This window comes from Brachyistius frenatus, unplaced genomic scaffold (assembly GCF_029030835.1).
Source record: "Brachyistius frenatus isolate BFR_SWC_R1_liver_20210118 unplaced genomic scaffold, ASM2903083v1 Contig_15, whole genome shotgun sequence".
In the NCBI taxonomy this organism is placed as follows: domain Eukaryota; kingdom Metazoa; phylum Chordata; class Actinopteri; family Embiotocidae; genus Brachyistius; species Brachyistius frenatus.
Window position 1 is genome coordinate 237,941 of NW_027210614.1, and position 20,071 is coordinate 258,011.

Genomic DNA, 20,071 nt, shown 5'->3' on the forward strand with positions numbered 1-20,071 from the left:
CGACCGAAATCTTAATGACGGCAAATAAAATATAGGCACAACATTAAAAATATTTATCCAGAGTTAATCTGTATTACCACAATTAGTTCACTAAAATCGGCTGATAAAAACCTACAAACAGAACAGAACAAAAATAAAAAAATTGTGCTTCGTTTAACTTTTAATTTATAATGTTTAAAGCATTGTATTATGTCACTACATCTCTTCTTTATCATTTGAATAAATTATCTTGATGCCTCCAACTACAATAACATTAGAAAAACAGTTTTATATTATGAGTAACAAGTGCTTTACAATATTATTGTTCTGCTAATATTTTCTGACCTCGATAATCTCAGATAAATTGGATAACTTCATTTGAGCCACTTTCTTAGTAAATCTGGCTCCTAGTTCCATAGAGGCCAAAAACATGCCAGTGATAATCCTGCACTCTACATCGTGCAGCTCTCTGGATGAGAAACAGGAGTGAAACGAATTGTGAAAAGTGATGTGTCATGCTTTTCATTGTGCAAAAAAAAGAAGAAGAAAGAAGTGGAGTCAGTTTAAGCAATGTATTCGCCTTTGACCTTCATCTGAAGTAGTGACTAACACCTCAGACATGCACCGACTCCAACTGAACATCTGGCCAAGACGAAACACTCAGTACTGATGTTGCTTTCTAAGACTTCACATTCCAGTTTACACGGTCGGGATGATATGTCACAGTAGATTAAGTTTTCATCAGAAAGATTACATTCACAGTAACGCTCATTTGTCGGGAACAATACAGGGCGCACTAAAAAAGCAGTGTGTTTTTATTATTGGACAAATACTTCACACATTCTTTTTAATAAAGTCTAAACTGTATACAAGTTCAGCTACAAGCTAGAGATCTTCAGACAAAACATCAAGTACAAACACTGAATGTAACAGCCTGATACATTTAGTTTGAGCATTAATACTCTAATTATTTTATACATTTGATGACCGTGTTTGCCTTGAACCAGTCTGTAATTTGTATGGTGGTGATATTTTGTTGAATCATAATTATTTCTCATTGCTAACAATACTTTTATAATTCTTGTACTAAATGTGTATGATTCTATTATTATTATTATTATTATTTTTTACAAATATGGGGGTTATTTTTTACTTAAATTCATGCATTATAATTACAAATATTACTGTCTGAAGTCTTCTACTTTTGGTTTATTCTAAAGGGAACTTAGTATTAAATATATATTTATTTTGAAGATTAAGGTTTGTTGGCCTGTAAGCAATAGCTCACAAAATCTGATAAACACAGCTTTCAAAAATTACAGAAGGAACAAAAATTACAAGAAGAGTGTCCCTTTAATAATATCTGATTAAAGAAAGGAACACTTCCTACCAGGATGTCTGTAATTTACTACTACTTACCAATACGTTTGTCTTCTTCAGGTAAAATAGTGTATTTTCTCACTTTACTCGCACTACATGTTGTGTGACTAAAGAGATACACATGATGTGTTGAGAGGAAAACACTCACCTCCTCTGGTAAAGCTGTTTGAGAATGGGAGGTCTAAATGGACAGGAGCCATCTTTGGCATCCTGGATGTCCTCCTTTCGCTGCCTGAAGGCGAAACATTCACGCAGTGCACAGGATGTTAAAACAAGTATCACATAACATTCATGCAGTGCTCGCAAGAAATCATAAACAAAACAAGATGACAAATGTGCTCTCAGTGTATTTACAAACAAAAATAAAACTGATTGAAATAATTAGGCATGACTTCTGAGCTAAATCCAATTTTCCCATTAAGGACCCTTAAACTTATACAAGAGTTTTAAACACAAGATACATGAAGTTTAAAGGAAAACAAGAAATCAGACTGTGTGTGTGTGTGTGTGTGTGTGTGTGTGTGTGTGTGTGTGTGTGTGTGTGTGTGTGTGTGTGTGAGAGAGAGAGAGAGAGAGAGAGAGAGAGAGAGAGAGCATCCTGGACAGAGTTTCTACAAAGTATGGCCAGGATACAGGCAGGAGGGGGTGAAGTCAGAGAAGATGGATGGACTATGCTGTGACCCCAGGCTGTTGTTGATTCTTACATAACCTTTTATTGTACAAATTTCCTTCTAAATGTTACCAAATATCAGATAGAGTATTTTTTCCCACAGTCTCCCATACACACACACAGATAAGTAGGTGAAAAATAACTGCTGACCAAAGCAAACACAAAAAGGAAGAGACTGATTACCTGATGGCAGAAAAAACCCAGAGCTGGAGTGAACAAAAATAACTTTGAGGAGTGCAAGTCTGCAGTTTTTCTCTTTATCAGAAAAAAATGAACCCTACATGGCCTCTTGTCCTTTTTACAAACAAACATTTTTTTTTTTCTCAGCACAGCCGAGGCCATCGCACAGTAAATTCAGGTCAGGTAGGAGCACAGGAGTCAGGTGACGTAGCTTTGGTTTGAGGGAACTCATGCCCAGATTTCCACAGGCTCTCCACTAGTACAACAGTTATGGTGCAGGTATGATCAGCATAATGTTGATGTCATACATGAAGATATTGTATATACTAGTTTACAGTAGCCATCTGATGTGAGCCGATGTGAGGTATCCACCTGTGTTTGCTTCCTTTCTATCCAAAAGCAGGTCCATTTTTTGGGAGATATATACATTGCAAACTAGTAAATCTGGTAACTTCCATATGCTGTGGACACAACAATGGGTGATGGTTTGTGTTAAGGTCAGCCAGTCGTGGTAAAGAAGGCATGTGTGCAGGCTCACATCAGGGCAACAGAAGTCTAGTGCTCTATTTAACTTCTACAGCCCGTTCTCATGCCCCCAGTTTGGCCAACAGCCACAAAAGTTAACTGATAGCACTGATGCCTGTATTCCTTTTACTTGTTCAAGTTTCAGCAGACAGACTAATGGATATGACCATGTGGGAAAACTAAATGGAGACATTACTGTTCTACTTGCACTTGAGATGTAAAAAGCTCAAACAGCTCTGCATGAATTTTGTCAAACAGCAGGAAAACTGGTATTTTCTCTCAAAATAAACAAGAAACACTTTGATTACCTCATGAGCTCCAAAACAAATGAACATGTATGCTCACAGTATTAATAGTTGTTTGTTTTTACCAGGAAGTCTAACAGTAGTTCCAAAAAGTTGAGTGATGGCATTCACAAGTTTACAGAGTCCCAACATGTACCGTTGTGTGCCACGGTGACAAAGCATTACCAAATATAGTCTGAAGATCATGGTATGATTATCTGTTGGAGTGTACCTGGTGAGAGGCCTATGAGGGAGCGGTTGGACAGGGTGCTGTTTCCGTTCATTTTGAAGTAGATGGGGATGGAGTCCAGGATGGCTTGCAGGTACTTCTCCTGTTCAAGACTACTGGATGAATCTGAGGATGAGGCAGGGGCTAAAGGCAGAAGACGAAACTCAATTCAGACAGAAAATAATGACTATCGTTCTAAAATCTGTTTTAATTAACACAGTCAGAGTTTACTGCATAAGATACAGGATAGTAGAAAAAAAGTCAACACCATTTGTTGTAACTAGTATTTTAGCCACAATTAATTCCTTGTGGTTCATGTTTACCTGTTACCTACAGAAAGACATTGAAGCTACAGAAAGACAGAGAATCTGTGTCTCCGAAGGTAAGCACACCTGTTGAGGAGGGGTTCTGTGACTTGAACAATCCAACGACACTCTTGCCGTGGAAGCCTCCTGAGCGGAGCAGCACGGCTTTGGTCCGGGGATGTTTCCAACACACGGCAGGCAGACGGTTGTGTCTGTAGCAGCGGGCTACTTTGTGTAAACTGCTGTCCTGTACGGCCTGAGGAACCACCAGAAGGCCGGGGTAGCTGACAAGGAGAGAAAGAGAATAAATCTCAAACACAAAGAGAATGTCTGCCATGAATAAGGCACTGCAAAGCAAGAGGTGGTGTACCTGCGGCAGAGGGAGTACAGTCTGTTCACGGCTGTGATCCTGAACTGGTCGCCTGATTTGGAGCGAGACGAGCTGGCGGTTATGGTTCCCAGGCCCAGACGCTGGTAATCACGGAAGCAGGACTGCTCCACCAGCTGCTCCATGGTGGACTTCTCTGACGTTCGCAGAGTGCTGCTGGGTGGTGGCTCACCGTCATCTGATACTGAAACACGCATGAGAAGCTGAATTACATTTTTAAGTCTTGTCTTTAGTCTGTTTTTTCTCCCTCCACATCCACATGCTCAGATGTAAATGTGTCACAGTGCTCACTTGAAATGTCGTCCTCTTCATGCCAGATCATCCTGCTGCCTCTGTCGCTCTTCTTCAGGGAGCTCTGGTTACCTCGGCCCATGGTGATCTTTCCAGCCCTCTTTGCTCCTTTGACAATAGTTTTAGACAGAGTTCTGTGAGGAGTACATTAGCAGAAATAATTTACTGTGTGCAGGTTCAGCATAAAAACCAATGAGGCATGTATTTCATGAACAGTAATAGTTCAGATGGCAGCATGATTCAGACATGAAGACACCATTCAGTGATGTTTGGCAAGCTGATTTGCAATAACAATTGAATCCACAAGCCATTATTGTAAAGCTGCATGACAAACCTGAAGCCAGTGTTTCTCTCTTTTTGCTTTGGAAGGACAAGCTGAGGTGCTGTTTGTCCTGCAGCAAATGCAAAGAAGCTAAAGATGGACTGTGGGTAGCGGATTCTCTGAAGGTGTTTCCTGAAGATCTCCACCATTTCTGAGCTCACCTCCTCATCAAAAGCCACTTTTATTAACTGCAAAAGACATCAGTCAAACAAATTATTTACAGACAGCAGCAACAATTCAGATTTCATATTCACACTGCGTTCTACTTCAGCTCTAATCACGCAACACATGTTGAAGTCAACTTTAAAAACATGGAGCATTTAGGTGGGTCAGAGCTGCTTTGTTTATCACTGCTGAGAGTCCTCTCTGTTTTACCCCCCAAAATTTGCTGAAGAGTGCAGATCAGAAACTTCCGCATTTAAATGAAAAATGAGTATAACAGCCTACGTATGGTTTCCACAACACCTGCACACAGTGAGCATTAAAGAGCAACAAAACTAAAGAGATGGCCACACGGACCAAGTGACCCACGCTCATTTTCATCATCCCTGTTAGTAAAGAGATAGGAATGAACCATGAAAAGATTTACAGCAGAACATCTGAAGAGGAAAAACACGTGCTTGGCTGAAAATATTTTTTTCTCTTTGATTCTGAGACGCTCATAATAGGCAACACAAGACCGTGAGATTTCTGAAAGATGTGCCACACTGAAGGTTAATTAAAAGTTAAAGAGTTACTGCATATATACTGTTTCTATGTATGCTGTTTTACAATCCTTTGGCAGCACAGAGAATATTAAAAAAGAATAAGTTCTCAATAATGTGAATTTAATATCCAAGCAACTTAATAAGAGCTAATGCTACACCATCCATGCTGTGAGCTGCTTAAGAGTTGTTTTGTCACCTCACTGTCATCTAAAATCAAACTAGACTAAGTTACATGAAACTAAGTCCACTCATTCGTTTCACATCTTGTGTTCATACTGGGAGACACGAGCGCATGGTGTTTTTTAGTACTTGCCTGAAATGATGCAGAGCGGAGCTGCAGGCCTTCCTGCATGTTCTGCTGTAGCTGGTTCTGGATGCTGATCTTCTTCTCTTTGGTCAGCGTGGACACTGGGAAAGCTCTGATCACTGCCTGCTCCCCCACTGAACACAAACAGGAACAAAGACCAGCATCGTTTTACTGACATGATGGCTGCAGCATTTTCGTGGCACTGAGTTTTGTTTTGTGGACATTTTTTGCCTTAGTTAAATAGCTGTTTGTGTAGAAGTGACAGGAAATGAGGGGCGACAGACAGACAATGGCATGAAACAAAACGCAGTCACCCAGAGGGACAAGACCATGATGATAAGTTTCTAGAAAAAAGGCGTTTTTTAATTTGTTTTATTTGAACATAAAAGATGGTTTGATTTAAACATGTGGGACTGCAAATTTAGTTGAACATTTCTGTCTGTTTCTCTATTTTTGTCAACATAAAATGCACTGTTGTCTGAGGAAAAAAAAGGAACTTTACGTAAATTGAAACATATTTAAGTATTTTTTCATTTAACTTCAAAGCCAGTTGCTGTGGTTCAGTATTTACCCAGCGGATCATGGGGGATGCCTTTGAAGATGATGCGGTATGTGGTGAGAAAGAGTGCTCCCTCTGCTGGGAGGATGTGTGGGCCCCCCAGGAGGCCCCCGGTGGCCTCCTCCCTGCCGTCGGGGTCCAGAATCACCCGCAGCCCCTCCGACACCACCTCCTCTCCAGGAAGCAGTGCTGGACGCATAATCTTCGGCTGGTGGGAAAAGACATAACATATTAAACCCAGGGACAGACAGACTGGGCCTGTCTACGAACTTAAATTTAGACATTTTTCATTGACAATGAAGTACTCAAAGTGAAGGACTCTGCAAAACCATTTGCGTCAGTGAATCAGATTTAAAACAGCCAGGAAATCAATTTATCATTATGATGTCAAATAAGGGCACAGCATGACCTCGGACAGATTTAAGATTCACATGCACGTCATCATCAAAAACACGTACCACTACATCCATTCATCTGTAAAAAAAATAACTTTCCAACTAAAACAAATTCCTACCTCTCTGCAGAGACCAATTTACCATTTCAACCCTTTGTGATCGGAGACTTGTTATCTGCTTTTCAAGTAAAAACTGTTCTGTTCATTCAGTCCATTGAATTGAGTAATTGTTGGTTTTCACTTTGTTTTGAACATCTGGACACTGACTGACATGATGTGTTTTTTACTTCCACAATAACTTAATCTGACTCTGTACAGACCTCTGTAATGATAATTTGAGGTTTTCATTCAAAATGTAGGTTACATAAATACAGTAACGCCTTTATTCTGTTTACTCAGTTTAATTATTTAAAAATGAGAACAGTGTGTAAAGATAGTAGAATGAATTTAATAGTAGCTCTTGATTTTAGATTTGTATCTACAATCACATCAAGATGTTTTGAAAACTAAATATATTGTACATGCAGCCTCTCTTTAAATACTATTCATAGTTGTGTGGATGCTGATTCAGCACACACTGGCAGATTGTGTTTCTGTTTAAACCCACTGTCCAAGAAGAAGTTAATGGCGCTTGCAACACCCTACAGAAAGAAGTAAATGGTACATGCACTGACGTGTGTTCCTCATACAGCTGACTGCACTTCTGTGTTTTGTTAATACACTGAATATTAACCATGTCTCTGACATCATATGACCAACCTTTTCTACTATATGAACTCTAACAACAGTTAAGTGTGCACCCCACACTGCATCAGCCCCTGTTGGCCTCTAAAGTCGGCAGAGAAACACTCAGTTGTTCCACTGTCACAAATATGAACAAGGAGGGACATTAGATCATTCACAACATTTCCCATTAAGGCCATAGCTGACCTGCGGGAGTTGAGGTCTGGCCAGGAGATAATAATAACTTCTTGAATCTGTCCTTGAATGAACACGGTCCCTCTGCACCTCATTACTGCTGCGAGCTTGGCTTCTTCTTAGAGCTGCACCTTAAACACGTCCACTGTTTTCCTTCTTAGTGATATTGCTGCCATTCCTACTATTATTCAGAGTTGACATGAATCCAGAGTCAGTGTTGTTTACACACTTTTTAGCATTTATTTTGGCACAACGCTCGCAGCTAGCGGTCCAGGATGGAAGTTCTGTCCAACACATAAACATGTGAGAAGTTAACCACTAAGTGCAGCAGACAGACTGCTTACCAGTTTCCAGGTTGCTCCCAAGGCAGAACTGGCATGATATTTGTCTGTGTCTATGATCGTATGATTAACCAAGAGCTGGCCGCAAACAGTTAGCACAGCAGGGCCCAAAAGACCAACTGGTAAAATATGAAAATGCACTGATGACTGGAAAATACTGGATGACACTAGCACCCTGCATAGTAGCAGGAAACCACACTAAATTGAGCACGTGGACATTACCAAGAGTCACAACGTGCTTTGTAAAAGATGCTATGATAAATAATAATAAATAAAATAATAATATCAAGACAACAATGCAGCTGTATGCATTTTTTTCAGTGAGCATAGAATCATTGTTAAGTATTATGATATGTAATTTTTTTTTTCTCAGGTATCAATAGAGAGCCAGAGTATGATGTTGGGCAACCACTGTTGCACAGATACAATGCCTCATTAATATTCTTGTTTTTCATAATCCTGTTTGTAAAAAAAGTTTTCAGAGGTTTAATAGCCATCTTTTAACATAAAATAGCATCTATTTAATCTAGCTTTTTTTTTTTTATTAGATGTTAAACCCTTCACGAAAGCTCACATGCCAAGAAGTTACGGTAGACAAGCATTAAAAAAAAAAAAAAAACTTCCCGTAGCACTGAATTTGTAGGCGTATTATAAGTAACTCTTACAGTTTATATCTTATACATGATATCAACCAACACTCGTATCCATTAGATTCCTATTGAGTGTATTATGGCCCACATTCTCTCAAGCTGATCAGCATGAAGAAATGTTGAAGAAGGTTAAATTATAGGGCAGCATTTTGAGTGATGTATCTAAAATAAAACTACTGAGTTGAAAGTTTTAACTTCTGCAAAGAACCCTGAAATTGTGCTTTCATTTTTGCTCCCTGTAGCTAGACTTCATATTTAAAATATGTCCGTGTCATATAATTGTATAAATACTGTATACGCAGCTGAATTCACAGCAGATCTGTGTGGAACAACACTCACCTTCTGAATGGGAGGTAACCTCCTGCTCTCCCTGTGAACTGCCTCGAGAGCCTCCATCTGCATAGCTACGATGCCTGATGTCAGAGGGTGGGGTCAGTGACCATATGTACACACAGACACACACATGCATGTTCTACCAGAGTGAGTATTTAAAGATTTTAAGGCCATTCAACATGTCAACACTTAATGAGCTCTGAGGCCTCTGTTGCTGTTGGCCTGAGCTGAGAATATGCACATCCTAGGGTCACTGTAAAGCTGAGGGAATCAGGGAAGCAACACAGTGTGATTAAACACTGTGAGTGCTGTACCTGGGATCATGCTGTGCAGGCTCTTGATGTGTTCCTGGGTCACTCCGCTCTCTGTGCATACCTTGTCGATGAAGCGGGCAATGAACCTCACCACAGAGTTGGCTACGTCGCTGTTCTCAGAGTCCTCAAACCCGCTTTCAGTATCAAAGCTCTCTGCCACACTGCCAGCAATGCTGTAAACATACATGATGACACAATGAAAGTGAGAAAGGTCAAGCCATCATATCCAGGAAGACATTTGATCTGAGGTCTGAGTGTTATGTGTTGACAGAAATGGATTTGAGGACCCAGTGTGATAAAGAGCAGGGAAAGAGAGAGTGATTTGCAGCTTGGCCTGAACTACTAAGTGGTGATGGCTAGATCAATCGCTCAGATTCTATTGGCCCAGGAGAATGTCTCACATGAGACAGTGATGCAACCTTCCCTCTGGATGCACTAATGCTAAGTGATGAAATCCAAATGTCCTCGGTGAGAAACAAACAAGTCTGGGCCGAAAATGAAAAAAAAAAAAAAAAAAAAAAAAAATGAAGCAAATTTTCCACATAAATACATTCTTGGCTGCAGCATTATGGTCTTTTCATTAGAAATAGCAACAAAACACAGAAACACATTGTAACATTAAGTTTCTGTGGCTAAATGTGAAATAAGCAACAAAATGTTTGATATAGTTCAAATACTGTACAAAACAAAACATGTAGAAATGAACATTATGTTCTTATGATTATTGGGATCAAATCATAAAATTTGGAGCAAAAAAGGTTTTGGCTGACTGCCTTCCAATTTGAAGGAAATACCTACATAGAGGCTCCCATGTTTAATTGACTCTACAGTTACTGCAGAATGCAGGAAATCACTTCCACTGCACTGTTTTTTTGTTTTGTTTGGTTTGGGTGAGTACAGTTTAGCCCCATTTAAGACCCCATTAAGGGTTTTCAACATCCCAACAGAAGTGAGTGAGCCACACTCTGTTCTGTGCAGTGATGTTAGCCCACAGGATGGATGTGGGCTGGAAACAGGCTGGGAGACTGAGTTACGCCACATCCACCCACATGCTTATCATCACCGTATTAAGAGAGGTACACATACTCCCAAATCATGAAACCTTACTTTGAGGTTTCCTCCAGATAAGACTGATCACTCTACCTTACAAATATAGAACAAGCCAAAAATATGTTCTAGTCTGTTGATGTTTTAGATGTTAAAAATCCTCTCTCTACTACAAGTAAATCACGGTATGCTATAGCTCTGCTGACCTGTTTGTTACAATGCTGTTGCTGCCGCTCTCCCAGTCAGCAGCAGGGGTGTTGCGCAGCAGCTTGTTCTTGCTGGTGTCTAAAGGTACCAGTAGGTAAACCATGAGGCTGGCGTAGTGGATGGCCTGGCTGAACACGGTGCTCTCCTCATTCTTCACCAGCTCCTGCTGCTTCTCTTTGCTCAGGCCGGGCCACGATCGCAGCTGCTCTGCTGCCAGGTCCATGGCTGTCTGCTCCTCATCTCTGCCCGTGGCAAACAAGGGACCGACCTCCTGGAGAGGCCAGGGCATAAGGATGAAGTTTCACACAGTTATCTTAGGTTTCTGAATCTGAAAATGGAGCCATTCTTTGTCCGATTGCTATCCAAGTCTTGACTTGTTGAATCACAGAATAATTTATGCTTTAATGATACTGTATTATGCTGAAAGTAAGTCGTTTTTGCATATTTGTGTGAAAAACATATAACTGTTAAATCGTCTGAAACAATATTTACTTGGTGTTTTACCTTTAGCCTGGCTGTGATGCCCCCCTTTTCCTCTGGGGTGTTAAGATACAGCGCCCGGATCTGGCTCTGGACTTCACTGTAGAAAGTGGCTTCCCAGAACTGCTGGTTGGTCCAGATGGGATGGTCCTGTATGCAGGTGTAGGCAAACTGATTCACCCCAACAGTCAGCTTCTGTAAGACAAAATGGAGATCACGGAGTCAGAGCAATGTTGGAAAATAAACAACAACCAAGAAACTGCCAACTCTCCATGTTTCTTCATAACACACACGGCCTTCATGAATTTATAAATCTAGAGAAATTGAACACCACCTTTACAGATAAAAGAGAAAATGGGGTTTATCAAATGAGGGATGTAAAGAAAATTGGGGAAAAATGGTTATGGTTTATGTGGGTTCCCACAACAAAAGATGCAAACCAGATATTTGATTGCCAGGCTTAGAGATGGCCAGTGGCAGCCTTATTGTTTACAGTTTAGATTTGAATAGAACGGAAATTTTCCTTCATGTTTCAATTCATGTATTGACGACATGAGCATCTAAATAAACATACAGATCAACTAAATAAAATCTCTACATGCACAACTTCATCAACCCCAGTCAATATAAACAAACTGCACAGCCAAATCAAACCACAGAATTTAATATTAAATTCTGGTGGAAATCACAATGTGTTCTTAGATTCAAAATATCTTGAATTACCATTAGAATAGTGCAGCCATGACATGAACACTGAATACAGTCAGGTTGTTATACTCTATAGTCCTATAACAGTCTCTTTTGTATTTATATTCAATTTCATTAAAAGAAGATGACACTGACAGCTGCTTCTTTCTGTACAACATCTTTGTTTGGTCCTGCATCACCCACTGGATCGTAACACCACTGCAGCCCCATCCTTGTGGGCAGTCAGAGATGGTTCACGTTTGCTTCTCATTGTGTTATTTACTTCGGGAGTTTCCAGTGAATGTGCCTTGAAAAAGACTTTTCAAAAATGTTGAGGACACGGAGAAACAAAAAAGTGAATGAGCCATGAAAATTTAAGTGAAATCAATCATTTACTGCGAGGCGTAACTTTTTAAACAGAGAACCACCCCTCTTGTGTTTGGAAACAGAGCTGTTGTTTTTCCCTTAGTGTGGGCTGAAGAGTAAATCACCTGCTGCTCGCAAAAACAGCAACGAAAGGGAACATACAGTCTTCAGCTAAATGCATCACCGCTGCTCCATACTGTACTGTTCAACACATACATGAAACCACACTGAGTGATGCTGGGAAAAGAAAATCACACCGCAAATGACATGATCTCGACAGAAACACAGTGTGCCAATAAATGACCAGCCACAAACCAAACGCTCACCAACCGTCCATCTCCCTGCAAAGTCTGAGGGCCACATGTTAGCCTGTTATTAGATTAGCTTCTGAGTTCCCTCCCCGGAGCCTAACACAAAACAGTGGTTTCTATTATCACTTCGTAGTTTGCCTTTGAAAGATGAAAAGTGTGTGTGCGTGTTTAGTGTAATTATAAGAGACAGAACCAAAACAGCTCTGTTCTCAGTGTGATGGGCCAGATGCCGGGAGAGAGGAGAGCTGGGACCTAATGTCCACACGGCAGCAAACGCACTCCACCGGTAGCATCAAAGTCTTCTAATATGTCAACCATTCTTTCTTCCTTATGATTCAGATATATTTTGTATTCCACATGAATACATTTATACTGTTACAAATCATTATCAAAGCCTGATAAATGTCTTGGTATTTAATAAAAAGGGATGTAATGGAAGAAAAAATGTGGTTAAAACATCTTGAAAAATTGAAACACACTCTGACATGTTATTACACAACTGAGGCAAGAGCCTCCCACTGCTCTTCTCCTTCTGTAATATTAGATTACCAGTATGAAAACACTTTTTCAGGAAACATGACACCACTGAGTTTAACATATTTTTTAGAGTTTTCAAAGTGTTTAAAAAGAGAGCCCAGGATATCCTGCTGGCTAATGACAGAGGGCGTCAAGAAACACATTTAAATGATCTCAATTAAGGGAAGGTATGTGCAACAATAGTCAGGGGTGCTTGAAGGTATAAACACAGTGGTCACTATTTCAAATGATCATCCCGAATTTATTTCATGTTTTAAGTACATCATTCTACCAGCAATTAAAACATGGACACTGCGGTTATGTGGCATCCACCCCATATGCTGATAGGTAGCGAGTTTAATGTTGTCTATATTCACCATCTTAGCTCATCATGTTGCCATGTTAATATTTGCATTGTAGTTAGATGTAAACACAAAGTACAGTGAAGGCTGATGGAGAAACCATGAGAAGATGTCTTGAAATAACAGAAGTTTTGACTTGATGGTCAAACGGACAATTTATTTAATGGTAATCTAAATAGCGGTGGTTGAGATTTATAAGTCTGACTGAACAGATTTTTGGACCTTCTGACGTTGCCATGTCAAGAGCATGACCACTAATACAGCTGATAAACAGTTGGTGGATAAACTATGTGATCACGATCATCTTTTTTTCCCCCTTTGGCTGGCAAAAACGGCCGCATTGATATATCTGTGGTAAGCTAAAAATAATGTTGGCAATGCCAATGTGTTAATTGAGACCTACTACCAAAACATTTGGGTTTAACTGAAGTGTTGTTGTTGGCTCTTCTGGGAGGCTTTTCTCTGTCAATCAATCCTAAATGACACCTCAGTTATAAACTATAAACCCACCTCCTCTCCTTCCTTCAAAACCACTGTTACTCGACCTGACATGCAGACGTGGTGTGCCAGAGTGCAGCCTTGAAGTAGATCACAGCCAACATCAGGATGACTTTAATGAGAGCATGTTTAGATGAAGATTTTTTTTCTTCACTTTGCTATCGTCAGAGGAATCAAGCACACGGCCTTAATTTGAGCATGGGAATTAGGCCAAAGACCGCTAGATGAAATGACCAAGGCAAATCCGGTGTGGCAAGAAATGCTTTGAAGAAAGGTTGTAATGTAACCAAACTTGGCACGGCTCAAAGATAACAAACTTGCAGACTGTGGAGAAGACATGGTCTCTGGGGTGACGGTGCAGAAGGGTCAAACTCTGCAGGGGATGGAGTGATGGAGCTGAATGAAACCCGGCCATTAATAAATAGTGACAAATATAATAAGAAGGAGTGCAGCCCTGTTGACAGTACTCTAATACCTGCCTATCTGCCTGCTGAATGTTAAGAGTCTTCCAGCAGATGTTGTGTGGGTGTGTCCCTACGTGTGTGTGTGGGGGGGAGAGTTCGGGGGGTCTGTGTGTGTCTGTGATTTGTCAACGATGTCTGTACTTTTCTGACCTGTCAGATATGTTCAGGTCATTTTGACCGAGGTCAGCGCTTCCTAATATGATAATACACAAAGCTTACAGGGGCAGATGTGCAAGGAGGAGGATAGGGAAGGAAAGGAGAAAGGAGAGGAAAGGGAGGAGGAAAGGAAGGTAGGAAGCACAGATGAAAGGGAAGGAGGGAGTATACCACTATCAGACCCATCTGGCCGTGTGACCAGTGAAGAGGAATGCAGGGTTGAGGGAGAAAGGGTGAAAAACAAGCAAAAAAAAAACACAAGAGGAGACAGAGAGGAGAACATACTTTTGTACAGGTCAGAGGAATGAGGCTATCAGGATTTGGGATCTTGTTTTGAACTCTGGGATTTGATCCAGAGGTCCACAGTATGATTGACTACAGCCTCCAAACATCAGCTGAACAGCCATACAGCATCACACATGTCCAATGTGTCTCTCGGAGACTGAGACACGGTGCATGTTGTCAGTGACGGGAGTGTATACATGCATGCAGACACTGAGTGATGACCGCTGTATCTGATATGTCACCAGCCTTTGGGCAGGAATGTTATTTACATGTTTTGGAAAAATCCATAGCATTCCAGAACTGTTGATACAAAAACATTCATTATTTCTAGACGAGTCATCGGTGAGAATGCACATCTGACCTGAGCACAATCCATCTCCTCACTTTTGCAATTCTACATGAGTCAGTGGATCGTAAGGAAAACTACTCAAATCCTGAAACTATGAAAAAGCATGTATTCAAATGATGTAATCATAGTATTCCGTCAGGAAAAAAACAAACAGAGAAAAACATGTTGAAAGTCAAACTAATAAACAAACGCATCATGGTATCCATAGGCCATAACTGTGCAAAAACGCAATGTACAAGCAATATAAATGTTCCCAAACGAAGTAAACACAGATACGGTAAGTCAAGAGCTTGACATTTCTGAGCTACACAAGGGTCACCCAGTACGTCATCTCCCTTGTTAGGACATGGTAGAGATCAGTTTTACAGAGCGAGCTGCTAAGTCCTTCCATTCGTAAACTGTGGCAAGAAGAATGCAAACAGTTAAGTGTAAGTCATCCAGAATTGTGTTTGGGTTTTTCCACTTGCTCCTGTATTCAATCTGTGTTTTCCCCGTTCAGAGACATGTACTCTGGTGACACATTCAAATGTAAGAAGACATATCGTGTGGGAAAGGGCAGAATAACAGCTGATTTAGACGTCAGTGACACCTGCTCATCTCCTGATAAACCCGTCCCTCACACGATAGTGAATGCCAGAGGAACTGTCCGCAGATTAGACAATCGCAACCAAATGTAAAAACCCACCTCGAACAAAGGGCCACTGTACAAAGGTTGAGCGGCGTTTTGATAAACTCTACCTACGCAGGCTAAATGACACCATCCATGCAAGATTTAGACTCAGATATTTTGCAAATACACTCCATCAATCTGACACTTCAACTAACGTGTATCAAATACTGTTCCATAAGTGCTCTGGTTTGAGCAAAACATTCAGGGACGGTCATGCTGAGGGGAAACCCAAGAAATGAGAAAGCAAAACAACTGAACATAGAATTTGGGTCAGTCGCGCAAGTTGTTCAGTGTCAACATCCAGACTGGCGAGCCATAAAATTAAACACGGCCTCCATGCAGCACATTCTGAGAGCAGAGATTTGCAATGTGAAGGAGCTTCCCACGTTCCCCGACCTGGAGACTAAAGGGCCGTGGGGACAAAGCCACTGTCAGCATGAACACAGTGTGAGTTTGCCCAAGTCTAGCCAAGAACACCAAACAGGAACCTGACCAATGTTTGACTCCTGAACTTGAACCAACTGTCTTTAAAGTGCACTGCCTCAACTGAGGAAGACACTCCCCCCCCCAAAGTTTGGCATGCATTAAAAAACATGTATTTCTTCCACAGTGAAAAATATGCACTGTTGACTAAAACGTGTAGGCAATGCTTAAACCTCTGACTCAAACCACAAATACCAGAAACTCATTTATCTTCAAAATAATTTCAATTGAAAAGATTGAAAATGAAAAGGGAAAATACCTCCTCTGCTCCTGCAGAGTGCCTCAAGATTAATGTCAACACACAGTTAAGTGGGTCACTGTAAGAACTGAAGATTTGCTTCACAGTACAAACAACCTGCTGACGTGGAAAAACGTTGAAATCAGTTTTCCAGTGGTGCTTCAACGAACAGAACCTTCCTAACACAATGCGACAGTGCTACCGCTCTGTCATACTTTACTGCAGCACCATCAAACCTCTTCTAAAGTACAACTGTCATACAGTAGAGGAACATAACACATGTAGGTCTAATGACATACGTGCATATCAGTTCATCTGCATGTGATTGGGTTTAATAAAGGGTCACACATCTGAAAAGTGTGGATATATGATGACTAAGAAACAAATGTAGGATGGAAATAATGTTGACTACATACTTCTGATGGGGGTCTCATTTCCTTTAATACTCAGAAACCGATGATTCGACATCATCAGCCTCTTCACATCGGACTGACCAGCTATGCAGAGGTGAGAGAAGTTCCTAACTTGAGTTCGCTCTTTTTTTATTACTATATTAGCTTGGCATCGTTCATGTATTATTTGGATATTTTAAATGCTTGTGTTATGTCCCTTTTCTAATGGCCCAGGGCAACACATAACAGCTTGTAAAAACAACTGCACGCTATTTAAAGCCTCAGTGTCATGGTACTAATTATTCTTTGCAAATGAAATCCATCACATTTATTGTGGGAAGAATTGATTAAACGTGTTTGGAAAGATGTGAAACTGGGTATGGTGGATAAATTGTGAGATGTCAGGATGCCTCAATCTCCACCTAAGATGACAGCTGCTGGGGTACTCCATTACCAAGCTTTGTTTTTCTCATATTTCCACTGCATGATCTTTGCGCCATTGAACCAGAGATACTTTTGGCAGATTCCCTCCTGACCTCACTTTACTTTTCACCCTTTGGGTGAGGCAGAGCTCAAGCTTGTCACCAGTTCCAAGCATCTGTAAATAACCAGGACAAATCGGCTTCTCTAAATATCTTTCCTTCTAACTAGCTGTCAGTGCCAGACAAGAAATCATTTTCAATCTTAATCAATGCAGTGTGTTGTAATTGTGACTTACGGTTGATGAAAATGCTTATGAAACAAAAACTGCTTTGTGGTGGTATGTAATTGTTACCACGACTTAACAAGCACTAAGCTAAGACACACTGACAGAACTGATTAATTTTCAGTGCTGGTGGCCTAAAAGGGAAACAAGAAAAGCAACACATAGGACTCATCTAGTTACATCAGCCTGTGGCATGTGAACTAGATGAGTCATGTGGTGGCAGAGAGCGAGCCAGGTCCCAGTTCAGCCCATCAGGGTATGGCACTGGGATCCAACAAAAAGCCAGTGCGGACAGTTGTGTCTGTTCTCATAGCAACGCACAAGCTGCAAGGACATAGTTGTGGCGGAAACTGCAGCTAACCAGTGTTGATAATATGATTTGGAAAGCAAAGGCCACGGCCGGTTGTTTACACTTCACTGTGTATGTAAATGCACCAGGATCAACAAAGGTCAAAGGTAGAGAAAGATGTCTTTCCTCTGTCTATTCCCCCCACAAATGTTTCTATGGTGCAGTGTTAACTTAAATCCAAACAATGCTGGATTTTTTTCAAATTCAGGCAAAAACTGACATCGATATTTGAGTTACAAAAATCTAACAACAATTTAGTGTCTGGTATTTGTATTTTTGCATGAACACAGGCAAATAATTTTGATGAAATTACCCTTTAATTTGTATTTGTTAAACAATTAGGACTATAAGAAGTAACTTCCTGCAAGGTGCACTTTATAGTTGAAAGACAAAATACAAGTGCATGTTGCTGGAGCGGCTATAGTGTGCAATGGACACACAGTGTTTCATGATTTCAATTGTCTCTTTACATTGCGGCCACCATGTACTGTGAACCACAACCAAAATATCTGCAATAAAAGCTAACTTAGACCTTGAACACTTCACTGCTGATGGATATTAACCCTACAGCTGTTAAGTTTCATTTCCAAAGATGGTAACAGCTCTACTCGACTCTACTTGCCTCTGGTATCATGTCCTTTTCAGGATTTTGTTTTCCTACGCGGATAGTAACCCTCCAGCCACATGAAACTTCTGTGACATCATCTTCAACATCAACAACAACAAAATCGTTTTTCACTTCTACAGTAGAACAATCCACAGGCAAACATGATTAATAAAGTTAAGCTTGGGCTTCGTGACTCTTCTTAGGACTCTAGTTGTACGAGCACAGCACCTCAGGGCCAAGCTTTGCTCTGAACGTGCTTCCACTTTATTGTTTTCAGACAGGCTGGGCTTGGGGGAACAGAGTTAAACACGGGACTGGGCTTCATGAGTAGCAGTCAGTGGGTGCATAACGTTGAAATAATCTGTTTCCAGTGATAAAGGGACAGGACACAAACTTCTATGAGTGTGCACCCTTAAATAAGAGAATTGTTTCAAATTGCTTGGAACCTCGATGGATGGGACATTAAAAACATACCAGGTACCAAATAACACGGACAATGGAAAACCAAAAAGAATAAAGTAGAGTGGAGCCGAGGTGATCTGGTACCGTTAGTGGTTCTCGCTATGGACATGGTCTTGTTGGCAAACATGTTTAAGGCCTCCAATGCAGAGGCACAGTTTTTCAGAAATTTTTCAAATTCACTTTTTATTCACTTTTTTTTTTAGGTCCTCAAAACAGTGAGAACACTTCAAAAAAAAAAATCCTTCACCTCAAATGTATTGAGTGGTTTGCAGAGACACTTGTTTCTCAGCTAGTAGTAGTAACACTCACGAGTGGATGTAGAAGAGTATTTGCATACTTAGAAACAACAGGGAGTTGACAAGGGTGGTATATTGTCACTATATACTTGATCAAGAACTAGTTTGTATACATGATGAGGAAAATAAGTGGAACAAAAGGTTCACATTGAGTAGGGATACATTTTTACAATCGATTTCCTTACCCTGTAAAAAGCTGTCGACAGGGGCAGCAGTGCAGCAGCCACCGCGTACTCCTCTGAGCTGGAGCAGTCCTGTGGGTCAAACAACAGGGGACAGGTGAGAGCAGGACAGGACACAGTGGGAGACTTATTACAAAGCTCTGTGAACACCTTGTCTTTATCGGAGCCCCTAAACAAGCAGCATGCACTTCCAACCGAGGTCGCATACACAGGGGCCAAAGGGGAAACGGTTTTGTAACTTAAAGAACCATTTCATTGCTGCATCTCCTGAATCTATTGTAAAATATAAGATATATAAAGAAACTTTGCCTTTCAGCTCACGGCCGATGAACTGCTGTAAATTAGCAATGGAGAGATGTGATTCAGGGAAACCAGTGGGGGGCAAAGAATCTATCTTCAGCATACGTAACGTCCTGTTACATAAAGTCAATCAGTCGTGTTAAATGTCAGGGCTATGCTCTAAAAAGGCATGCCAAAACTACTCACTCTGCTCTACTTCACTATTAGGACATATGCTTTCAATAGCCTTACATAATCTTTGCCTTGATACAATTGTCAGAGCACATCAGTCTTTAATTTATTGATAATCTTATGATTTGCATTCTTGAGCTTGATTGCCACACAAAACCCTGATTTGAGACAATCACAAGGTTTTGCGTAAAACCCAGTCATTTTAGCCATAAAAGGCTGTGTCTATTTGTCAAGCAACCACAACTGGCCAGAAAGCAAATTTAATTTATAAAAATGTTTCATTTACTGATTTGTTTGGTCAAAATCAGGACTTGCACACCATGGAAACAAGTCTTTGTAGTGGGAATTGTTTTGAGTCAAGGAGGCAGTCCTAAAAGGTGCTTTCAAGAGAACTGTATTAAGATGAATAGT

At 40.6% G+C, this 20,071-nt stretch overlaps 1 protein-coding gene across 2 annotated transcripts in view; it reads right to left on the reverse strand.

Annotated features, from left to right (window-relative positions):
• sbf2 (SET binding factor 2) overlaps nt 1–20,071 on the reverse strand; it is a 92,730-nt gene that overhangs the window by 15,574 nt on the left and 57,085 nt on the right. For both annotated transcript variants that reach the window (XM_069693427.1, XM_069693426.1), the window contains exons 17-29: nt 19,193–19,261; nt 10,835–11,005; nt 10,330–10,601; nt 9,077–9,249; nt 8,769–8,842; nt 6,139–6,334; nt 5,574–5,701; nt 4,566–4,741; nt 4,232–4,365; nt 3,923–4,124; nt 3,640–3,836; nt 3,251–3,391; nt 1,508–1,591 (exon numbers count right to left, since the gene is read on the reverse strand). In XM_069693427.1, the coding sequence (XP_069549528.1) occupies nt 1,508–1,591; nt 3,251–3,391; nt 3,640–3,836; nt 3,923–4,124; nt 4,232–4,365; nt 4,566–4,741; nt 5,574–5,701; nt 6,139–6,334; nt 8,769–8,842; nt 9,077–9,249; nt 10,330–10,601; nt 10,835–11,005; nt 19,193–19,261 (2,017 nt within the window). The remainder of the gene's footprint in view (nt 1–1,507; nt 1,592–3,250; nt 3,392–3,639; nt 3,837–3,922; nt 4,125–4,231; nt 4,366–4,565; nt 4,742–5,573; nt 5,702–6,138; nt 6,335–8,768; nt 8,843–9,076; nt 9,250–10,329; nt 10,602–10,834; nt 11,006–19,192; nt 19,262–20,071) is intronic.